Genomic DNA, 10,653 nt, shown 5'->3' with positions numbered 1-10,653 from the left:
CGTGGAACTACATTTCCCATCAGCCACTGCAAACGTAGACGCGCCGAATTGGCGAGACAAAATATGCCTTGAAATATTTAGTTTCACACACAGAAATGCTGCTAACGTACCTTTTTAATACTTTGTACAAACACGAAAGCCTTCTAGCACTTAAGAAAAGTGAAAAAGTTGATTAAAGGTCACGTGACCGAAAAACCGCTATTTCCAGGATTCTAGTCGCGAAATAATCAAAAATGAATTTTTTTTTTTAAACTTTATTTATCACATTATAGACATACAGTGAAGTAAAACAGGGATCACATAAAAGATAACATTGTGGTAGTACAATGAGGAACAGAAAGAGTGACAAGGACAGTGAGACAAAAGTGAGTACAAAAAATAAAATAAATTAAGGGGAACATAAATAAACAAAAGTTTGCAAGAGCCAAAATCAAGTTAGCAGTTTCAATCGGTTACAGATGTTAACAGTCTTGAGAGCCTTCGTGTTTTTTGATGAGGAGATTGTCCTTATATATTGTGCAAGTTCCATTTTTAATACAAGAAGTTCAGGCTTTCTGCCGAGGACTTTGCTTTTGTGTATATGAAATTTTGCCAAAAATAAAACCAAATTTATAAAAAAGAAAGCATCATTGTCCTTGTCTTTAAAATTATAATAGCCAAAGATAACATCCTTATAGTACAGTTGGAGATTAGGAAGAACAAAGTCAGTAATAAACTTGTGGAAATCCTTCCAGAATTTACACGTAAATTTACACGACCAAAACAGATGAGAAACTGTTTCAGGTTGCTCTTGACAGAAGGTACAATTTACATTTATTTCAGCCATAAATTTGGACAAATATTGTTTGGTAGGGTAAAACCTATGAATCAACTTAAAGGAAATCTCTTTAATTTTGTTTGTCAAGAAAAACCTTTGTGGTAAAGTCCAAACTTTTTTCCATTCAATATCTGTTACAAAATTGGCCCAATAAAATATGGCTGATGGAACAGAGACCATTGCATCCTGAAAGAGAGATCTTATTTTGGTATTTATAGACTTATGAGAGGAAAAGCAAACATTGCCAAGAGAAGAATGTAACACATCCGGGGGATAATCGAAAATGAATAACACTCTACGGATTGGATGAATTTCGTAGGGTTAGCACTTTTTTCTGTTAGCGTTGTTTTATATGAGGAGTTTGGACATTTTATTTTGTTTTTAGATTGTGTTTATATATTCTCGTACAGTTTAAAAAAGAAATGAAAATAATATTTATATTAGGGACTTTTCAGCACCTTGTTCCACTTTACGGCACTCGCCATTTTGCTTTCAGGCATGAAGCGAACAGCCGCGGAAAATCAGTAACAGCGTACGCCTGAAACAGTCGAGTTCACCCACCACCACCACCACCAGATAACTGTTAACGGACACATGATCGTGTCTGTTGTGGTTGAACTTCACTGATAACGCCTGATTGTTTTTTTAATTTGGCTGCCATCAAGGTAGTGTGTCCTGTCGTAAATCCTGACTTTGTGGGCAAAATCTTCTTCTTTGTAAGAAAAGGGGAAACACGTGTTGTTTTACTGTATTTTGAATGCATTGGGAAATAAAATTTGTGAAACCTAGATTTTATCTTCTGGCTGAAACTGCACATTAACCCTTGTGTGGTGTTCGTATTTTTGTTACTCAGCCAGTGTTCATGGGTCTGGTGGACCCGCTAGAGTTTTGGCTTTCCAAATTAACACTATCAAACAATTTTATGTTAAATTACTCAACAGATGTTTACTTCATCCCAATTACAAGACATATGAACAGCAAACATGGTTAATTTTTTCCCTTTACCTTTGTTAGATCACATTTATGAATTAATGTGCTTCTCGTTTTTCTTTTATATAAAATGTTATAAATAAATCAGTTATAATCAAGTGGAGTGAGTGGAAAGACACAACACATTTACACATGAAAAAATAATTAATTGTTTAATTTTTCTTTTGAAAAAAACTGAACACGGGTCTCACAGACCCGAACACCATACAAGGGTTAAGTTCGGTCCACTTTGATTCATCGTGAGCGCCCTCTGCTGCGCTTCCGGACGAACTACAGGTTCATCTACCGTGGAATTAACAGGAAGTGACGCCACTGAAACTAGCTAACTTTGTCCTGGAGACGGTTTGTGTGGCTGGCGGGAAACCAGTGAAAGCAGGTAAACCATCAGTGTTTGATCCCAGGATGAAATGCAGACAGCTGCGATGGATCCAGCGGAAGAGCCTCCGTCGATGTTGTGGGGACTGGATCCGGTGTTTTCCGCCTTCGCTCGGCTGTATATCAGAGACATCCTGGAGATGACGGAGTCCACCCAGGTACCAGGTAACAAACTGGACCTGTACCTCACCTTTTACTTGGTCGTCACTCCTGAAGCTCTAATTTTAAATTAGATTTTGTTAAAGCGCCTGTTAGCCTGCACCACGCATTGTGCAGAATTTTACATTTATTGAGCTCCTTTATTTTTATTTTAGCATTTATTGTACTTATTTATACCGTTTTAAATCCTCCGTTATTTCATTTCAACTACACCACCTGATGGTGCCAGGTGTGATGTGTTGTAGTTCCTGTCAGCGCATAAATGTAAACCCTGCAGGGGTGATGGAGTGGACCAGGTACCCCAGCTCAGAGGTCCACGGGGTCAGGCCCCATGTGATGACGTGCAAAAAGACAACAAAGAAACACAAACATTTGCAAAGTTGTGCCAAATAAATCTGTGATATCCAGACTATCACAAAGTTTTTACTGTCTGGATGTATTTTAGAAACCATAGTCTGTAAATCAAAGAAGGACATGAACCATTAAACACAGCAGCCATATTACTGGTCATGTAATTGCATTAAAAATAGTCCAACAGTTAGGGCTGGGCAAAACGATTATTTTCCTAATCGATGAATCTAGCGATTCATTTTTCGATGCATCGATTAATCTAACGATTCATTTTTCAATCCGATTCGATTTCGATTCGATTCGATTAATGATTTTCTCCCCCATTATTTGACTTGTATAGCAATTTCACATTTACTAATTTATGTATATAAATGAAAAACACAAATTTATTCATTTGAAGACCTTTTAATAAAAAAAAATTGCAAAATAAAGTTGTAGAGGTCGTACAATCAATACAATAGAGATAGCATTTAACAAGAAATGAAATGTGCAAACATATATAAAATTAAGGAAAAGTTAACAAAACATTTCAAATAAATAGCAACAATGGTGTCTTTAAACAAACAAAATGTAACATTCACTTTGCTTTCTGCCAAAAAGTGCTGTTCATTCACAAAATAAAATCCACAATAACATTGTACTACAATCTGCTGTTTTTAACAAAAAATTAAATGTTTTGCAAAACAAATATAACAAAGGAAATCATAGCAAAAAATTAATAATATACAAACAGCAGCAATGGCGTCTTTGAACAAATAATGAAATGACAAGTTACCCCTAAGTAGGACTCTGTGACCAGACTTGTCCAAGCATCAGTGGTAAGGGAGATTTTGGATGTTTTGGAGGCTTTTTTTTTAGTTCATTCCTTAGTCTCTGCACTGAAGTTTCATACTTTCTCTCCATCATGCTTGTAAAATGACGCTTAGACAGCAGAGTGTAACCTGGTTGGAAAGTGGTCAGCATTTCTTTGAATCCCTCACCCACAGCAAGTGGTCTCTTGTCTTTTAAAATCATAGCTAAGATGCTCTCAGTAAGTACAGCCACCTCCTGGGGGGTGCATGGTGTACTTCTTCTCTGACAGTAGTCCTCCAGACTTTTCTGTTTATTCCTGAAATCATAAACCACACACAGCACACAGATGAATTCGAATAATTACTAAATAATTATATGGAAAGCATAATATCAAAATAATCTGATAAGGATCTGGTTGAGATAGATAGATAGATAGATAGATAGATAGATAGATAGATACACACATACTGTCATGCCATGTTCTTTCATAGCATAACAGTAAGAGGTTAATAATAATCCCCAATGTTGAACATATGATATGCAGTAATCATGATGGCTGGAAAAGATAACGTTTAAACACCCAGGGCTGATGGCACCTTTACTGGTGCACTGCTTTCTAGTCATTAGATGGCATAACTTTGACCTATAAGATCAAGCTGGAGAAGCATTATGTATAAAAACAGCGTTCAAATAGGATGAAACACATTAAATTTGACAAATCAAGAGTTCATTGTCATTTTGCTTTTGCAAGCACTTTAACAATGTTGTAATAGTGTCCACGACGGCTACGTTTAGCAGGTGGTGCATTATCCTTGTTAACATTTCTCCTGCGGCCAATTCGCTGTCTCACATTTTTGTCTTTCGCCGATTCTGATAATCAGCCTGCGTGCATTCCGACTCATTTTGCCAGCATGGGCCACAAACAAAACAACAACAACTAAACAGCAGCTGCTGTATGTTACTGCTCAGCAGCTTAAATTAGTTTTGTATTTACGGAGGTTGGGTGTTTATCTCTGTGTCTATGAGTGAGTGTACGTCTACGCGGGGGGGGTCTGGATGAATTAACGGGTAAAAACTAGCGTTAGTAAAAAAGTTAAACTTACGGTGGTTTGTCCTTTGCAGAAGCTGCTCCTGGATGCAGTCGTTTGAGGTGCTGGTGCATAGCCGTCGTGCTTTTATGATAGGCCATTTCCACCTCACAAAGCCGGCAAACGACTGAATCACTTCCTTTTCTGTTAAAATATCCCCATACTGTAGAACTGCGTGTTCGGGTGGAGTGATTTAAGTTGACTGCAACTGCCTCACTCATGATTTCGCTACTCGCTGCCGCCATGTCTTTTTTTGAAAGTGACGACGCATCGACGCAGATTTTTTTACGTCGACGTATTTTTTGCGTCGACGTAATCGATTACGTCGACGCGTTGTCCCAGCCCTACCAACAGTACAATCCTGGTCCAGAGGACCAGTTCAGGGACTCCAGTTAGCTCAGGTGAAGTCTAGCTAGACTGGACGATCAGGAGCAGCTTTGCTTCAGTGTCTTGCTCAGAGACACTTCAGCACATGGAGAGGAGGACACGCTGCTCTCTCACTGGAGACACACCTTCACCTTTAATTATCTGTTGTTTTCCACTCAAAGGGATTTACTTCTACAACCTGCACCCGATCTCCAAAGTCGACGTGCTGGGAACGGTGGTCTACAAGAGGGAGAGGGAAGACTTCTTCTGCTATGGAGGTGCTCGTCCTCACTCACTCCCATTGTGGAGTTGTGCTCATCACTGCTGTAGTCGTGAGACCTCACGATTGTATTCTGGTCACATGTGCTCTGTTTTTGTCTCCGCTGCTGCGTGCTCACAGTGGATGATGGTACGGGCGTTATAAACTGCCTGTGCTGGAAAAGTGACGTCCTGAAAGAGGAGCGGGAGCCGAGCAAGTGTGAGTTCATGTTTGTATCTCAGTGTTAGCCTGACGTTGCTTTCAGTTTGTTCAGTAAAATGAAGCGCTCTGCCGCCTGCAGACATGTCCTTGTCCTCCTTTGTCAGCCTGGTGATGCTTCAGATGCAGAATCGATACAGAGCGAGTGTCCTCGTGTGATCTCCAGCAGGGGCACAACTCGACGCCGCGGCTCAGGGAGGCTTCGACCCGGTGGCGGAGCTGCAGAAGCTGAGACGAGCCCAGCGGACGCGCTGCCGCCTGGAGATCGGAGAGCTGCTCCGAGTCAGGGGACCGGTGAAGACGTCGAGGCAGCAGAGGGAAATCAAGGCCTCCACCTACTGTGAGCGGAGACGGCTTCATCCGCACACGCTCTCATAACCACCATCACTGCAACACCGACTGTCTGCAGCTGTTTATTCCACAGTTAGCCCACAGTCCTCCACAAATAACACAAAGAACCACAAACAGAGCGACACATGCACAGAAACACACTCACACACACAGAAACACACTCACACACACAGAAACACACTCACAGTGAATATGTGGATGTGGGCAGGCTCCGCCTCCGTCCTCACCCGTGTGCTTGTGCGTCCTCAGATAAAGTGAGCGACTCGGTGATGGCGGTGCAGATTTCCTGGATGATGGAGGCTCCTCAGCTCTACAGACAGTGTTACGACAAAGCGCCTCAGCTGGAGCCCGACGCGGCGGGGTACGAGCATCCACCCAACACACCAGAGAGTCAACATTCAACCACACACACACACACACACACCCAGTAGCTGAGTCCACATCAATAAACCACGTCTGACCCAGGATCAGCTCTTTTAAAAACAAGAACTTCAGTATATTTAATGAAGCCATTAAAAGTTTTATCCTCACTCTCTGAGTGATTTCACAGCTGTGGGCCAGAGTACACACGGGTGGGTCAACGTTTCACAGTTATTTTTTTCTCCATAATTACAGGAGATTTCATCATCACATTCTCAGGCTCTGTTTGAAGCTGCAGTCTAAACTCCAAGTGTCACAGTCTAAAGCCCAAATCTGTTCAGAGATCAGTGTCACAGGAGTTCAGTTGGTCTGCTTTCTGACGATTCGCTGCAGAGAACTTCTGAACGTCCTCAGAAAAAGAGGAGAAGCTAAAATAGATGCAGATGTTTCTTATTCCCACATCTTGTTGTGCCTTGAAATCCTCGGGCTGTGGTTATTTCAGGCTTACAGTGAACCTGACTAAGTTTTCAGTGGCGTTCTCAGATTTGTTGGCAGGACAGAAGGTGAAAGAGGTCGCAGGCTGCTTACACGTTTGATCAGCTGTTATTTTTTTTATTAGAGCAGCTCGAAGGGTCACGACGAACATCTGTCTTTCAGAGACTCGGCTGTCAGCTCCCTCAGCAGGGCAACAAAGATCTTGAAAGACTTTTTAAAGCAGAAGTCTGTGAGCAGGTTCAGACCCTACGATGTCCAGGACCTCCTGCAGCCTCTGATCTCCAGCCCGCCTCAGGCAGCATCCGCTGACCAGGTATGAACTGGGAGGGGACGTGGGACCAGTCGTCACACCTCGAAGCCTCCTTTTGAAAAACTGAAATAAACACCAGGATTTGATACTTTGCAGCAAAGTAAAACTGATTCTTCTGACATCACATTTTAAGATCTCAGAACATGGTGTGCTGCATGCTAATACCAGTGTTAGCATGCTAGCTAGCAAAGGTGTGAAGATGTGAAAGCACGCCATCAAACGGCGCGTGCATGTTTGATATTTTCCCCAGAGAGTGTTTCTGATCTGGCACAGAAGGAAGCTGGAGCCTGACATGTTAGCACTGGTTAGTGTTAAAGCCTCGAGCAGGTGTCGGCAACCTTTCTGAGGATGAGTGCATCTAAAATTCCCTCAGAAGTCAGTGTGCCATATGGTTGCATTAGCAATACATTTAGTAATGCTCTATATTAACAGTTACACACTATATAGAACAACTTTATAGAATTATATTAATACAGAGACACACGTGTTAATGTGATCTCTGGTCTCAGAGTGTCCAGCGTTCAGAGGCTACCTGAGGACTCGTGTGAGAGAAAATCTGCTCACACAGACATGTCGAGCCAAACACTGTCAATAAGGCCTCTGCAATGTTCTGAAGACAGTTAAACTTGTCAGGTAGTGACGTCCAGCAGGTGAACATGCAGCTCCATGAACACACACAGCTGTGGATTCCAGCTGCGTTCGTAGTTCTGCAAACTTTGACCCCCACAGAGTCGAGCTTTTCAGTTCAATCAGCTGCATGTCGATGTCCTCTGTGTCCAGCCAGTTAATGCGAGACAATCCAGCTGCTCATTAAAGCTTCTGGTTTGATTAGAAAAGAAAACATTGGTCCAAACACCTGAAAGTCCTGAAAGCACATTGTGAATTCTGTCTCGATTCTATGGATGTATCCGTGTATTTCCGTGGTGCTGATGCTGCGCTGAGCCGACAGCTGCTGAAGCTTTTGAAGTGTCGGGACGTGGAAATTTCAACATCGCTTGAAAAAACTGTCAGCTAGCAACGTCCCTCTCACCGGTAGGCTAAGTTATTTTTAGTCTGGTAGTTGGGTTGTTAGCTAAGATACCGTCATTAAGAAGCAGCACAGCTAATGTGTCTATGTGAGCTGATTTGCGATGTGCAGCACTGGCCCGGCCATTTATTTTTTTTAATGCATCTTCTCAGATTGATTCACTGCGTGTCGTGTCCAGGGCTGGACTGGGACAAAAAATCGGGCATTTTGACGAGAGACCGGCCCCCCAGGTATTAAAGCCATGAAGCCTTTGACTGAAAACAGACGCTGCTGTGACAGTGATGTACAGTCTTGTTGGTATATGTGTGATTTCTATACATTTCACATCAGATAAAAACTTTGGTTGTAAGATTCAGATAATTATTTATCAAAAGCGAGAGATTTTAAATGAGAATAAGAAAGTATTTCTTTGTGCCCCCCTCTCCCTGTTAATGCCCTACCTGCCCCCCTGGCAAAACTTTGCTAGACCCGCCCCTGCACAGTTACCAGCTGTCAGCTGCTTAGAAAAGGATCCTGGTGTTATTTGTCTCTCAGAAACTGTTCATAACTTCAACTCATCCATGTCACCTAAAAGGTAAACCTGTTTCTCCATCACAGCTCTGATGGTTCAGTAAGGACATCTCCTGGTTTCATCTTCAAAAACCCATCTGCCCATAAAAATGAAAAATCACCATTGAGCATAGACAAATGCCCAGTATGCCCAGTGGCCAGTCCAGCTATGGTCACCAGTTAACCCTCCACGTGCCAGCGGTGGCACGCGTGCCCAGGGTTACGACCCCTGGCCTACACTAAACCTCCAGCAGTGATTTTAACACGAGTTCCTCGTAGCATTGAAAGGTCTAACTCACGTGGAGGTGCAGCCGGCCTGTAAGCTGAGTGACAAATGTGTTCAGATCTGAAGCAAAATTCCTTCTTTCTTCGTTTCATTGGGTTTTTCTGTCTCGTGCTCCTCTGATGCTGATTAGGAGCCTGTCGCGGGTCCGTCTGCGTGCCAGCAGCTCCGTCAGCTCCTGAAGGAGGCCCTGCAGATCCTACAGGACGAGGGTGCCGTGTACCGCAAGGTCAAGTCCCAGGACGAAGTCTATCTCGTAAGAAACTGCAGACACATTCATCTCTGGGAGCTTTTTGCTGTGCCGTGTGTGACGCTGTTGCTCCTCGTCAGGTGACCGTGCAGGACAAGGACCTGCTCGTGGCCGTCAAAGACGTCATCAGGGAGGACTCGAGGAGGGAGAAGTGTGCGTGGACACGCTCAGTGCAGTACAGACACAAGTTTTGATTAGCGATGCCCTCACAGCTTTTCTGACCCTCCTCAGAGGCACGAATTATTTTTCAGAGGATGTAATTAAGAAAGAAAGCTTTTACCTGCTTGTCAGAAATCAAATGAGCACAACAATTACACCTGTTGCTCTCTGATCACAGCTCCGTTTTCACTGTGGCACAAACCCTTATCGTACTTTTAGATCTCACGTCTGTGTGTGTGTGTGTGTGTGTGTGTGTGTGTGTGTGTGTGTGCATTTCCTCCTCCTGCGCCTGCAGATGTGGAGAAGGGCTGCCACGTCCTGCACATCCTGTCAGCAGTCAGGCAGCGGTACAGCCTCAACGTGAGCCGCGCCGCTCTGGAGCTCGTCCTCAAGACGCTCGAGTGCAACAGTGACATCATCAGCACCAGCGACAGCCACTACACCGCCATCTGAGGAGCCGCTGCCGAGCATCAGCGCTCGGTGCATAAATCATGTTTAGCTTTTATCCAGCTGCTGTATGAGCGCACAAATGTTAAATATTAAGTTATTAAAGTTTCTAAAAACCATGACAACCACATGTAAACAAACCATCACTGTTATAAATATGTTTTTAAATAAATAAGAAACAAAGATGGGCCTCGAGCTGGCTGAAGTAGCCTGGGGGAGGTTCCCCGGCCAAGTCTCCCGGGCTCCACTCAGCACGTCTGCTCAAGAACATCAGATAAGAAGAAACCCCACAGACCATTTCCCCCGTGGCCTCCTCATAACATCAGTCCATTACCTCCTTATCAGCCCGGCTCCCCCCACAAGCTTCATTAGTCATAAACGTTCCATCCATGGAAGATAAACACGGAGAAGATGGTGTTTAAAGCAAAACTCGTGGCTTTATTGTCGCTAGAAGGAGGCTGGAAACACGTGATGACCATGATTAGTCACCTGCTGCTTCAGGCCTTCAGATGCAACACAAAGAGATGTTTAGGCCTTTGCAGCATCGTGTCAGGTGGAGGTGTGGGCGTCTCTACTGCGACCGCTGTGTGCGCAACCAGGACGGAGATGAGAAGGATGGACGGACAGGCGGACCTCCTGCGCGTGAGCCAGAGAATCAGTGTTTCCTGCACCCCACCCCCTCCCTGTGCCACCTCCCTAGAAACACGCCTGACTGAAGGTTGTCTCCTACATTCTTCACTAACTTCCACAGCAGCTCAGAGTTTCAGTTTTTCTGAAACCCTGGAAACATCCCTGTGGCGCCAAAACAGCAAAAACACACAACGGCCTCATTGTCACGGCTCCAGTTCATCATGTGAAACTGGTGAAGCGCTGCTTTCAGCAGAGATGCGTGTTTCTTTCCCACAGACACACAGGTCCTGAAGCCTCCGAGGATTCAAACACCTGGGGCAGATTTGTGCATTTTGCCTGCTTGGTAATCTAGCCTTATAAATGTAATTAGATTACC

The 10,653-nt window shown here is 43.7% G+C and overlaps 1 protein-coding gene across 3 annotated transcripts; it reads left to right on the top strand.

Annotated features, from left to right (window-relative positions):
* The first annotated feature begins 2,088 nt into the window (after nucleotides 1-2,088).
* Nucleotides 2,089-9,818, top strand: stn1 (STN1 subunit of CST complex). Of its 3 annotated transcripts, none has more exons than XM_085460520.1 (10): nucleotides 2,089-2,347; nucleotides 5,121-5,216; nucleotides 5,339-5,416; nucleotides 5,586-5,756; nucleotides 6,017-6,128; nucleotides 6,785-6,935; nucleotides 8,112-8,189; nucleotides 8,925-9,047; nucleotides 9,122-9,194; nucleotides 9,496-9,818. In XM_085460520.1, exons 1-10 carry the CDS (start codon nucleotides 2,215-2,217, stop codon nucleotides 9,651-9,653), a joined length of 1,173 nt encoding a protein of 390 aa, XP_085316646.1. In that variant the 5' UTR covers nucleotides 2,089-2,214; the 3' UTR covers nucleotides 9,654-9,818. The 3 variants fall into 3 exon arrangements, with proteins under 3 accessions (XP_085316646.1, XP_085316645.1, XP_085316647.1); XM_085460519.1 differs by having other exon boundaries at nucleotides 2,090-2,347; nucleotides 5,583-5,756; nucleotides 9,496-9,817; XM_085460521.1 differs by lacking the exon at nucleotides 8,112-8,189 and having other exon boundaries at nucleotides 2,092-2,347; nucleotides 5,583-5,756; nucleotides 9,496-9,816.
* The last annotated feature ends 835 nt before the right edge of the window (nucleotides 9,819-10,653 follow it).

Source organism: Copadichromis virginalis, linkage group LG6 (assembly GCF_057382275.1).
Source record: "Copadichromis virginalis isolate Kocher_CV1m ecotype Utaka linkage group LG6, C_Virginalis_male_GT1.1, whole genome shotgun sequence".
NCBI classification, from domain to species: domain Eukaryota; kingdom Metazoa; phylum Chordata; class Actinopteri; order Cichliformes; family Cichlidae; genus Copadichromis; species Copadichromis virginalis.
This window is presented reverse-complemented; position numbering and strand designations above follow the sequence as displayed.

Bases quoted from the DNA above. Each gene is read 5' to 3' on its own strand.
- stn1 (XM_085460519.1), top strand. From the start codon at position 2,215: ATGCAGACAGCTGCGATGGATCCAGCGGAAGAGCCTCCGTCGATGTTG. The intron at 8,190-8,924 runs GTATTAAAGCCA...GATGCTGATTAG, and splicing joins ACGAGAGACCGGCCCCCCAG to GAGCCTGTCGCGGGTCCGTC. The intron at 9,048-9,121 runs GTAAGAAACTGC...GCTCCTCGTCAG, and splicing joins CCCAGGACGAAGTCTATCTC to GTGACCGTGCAGGACAAGGA.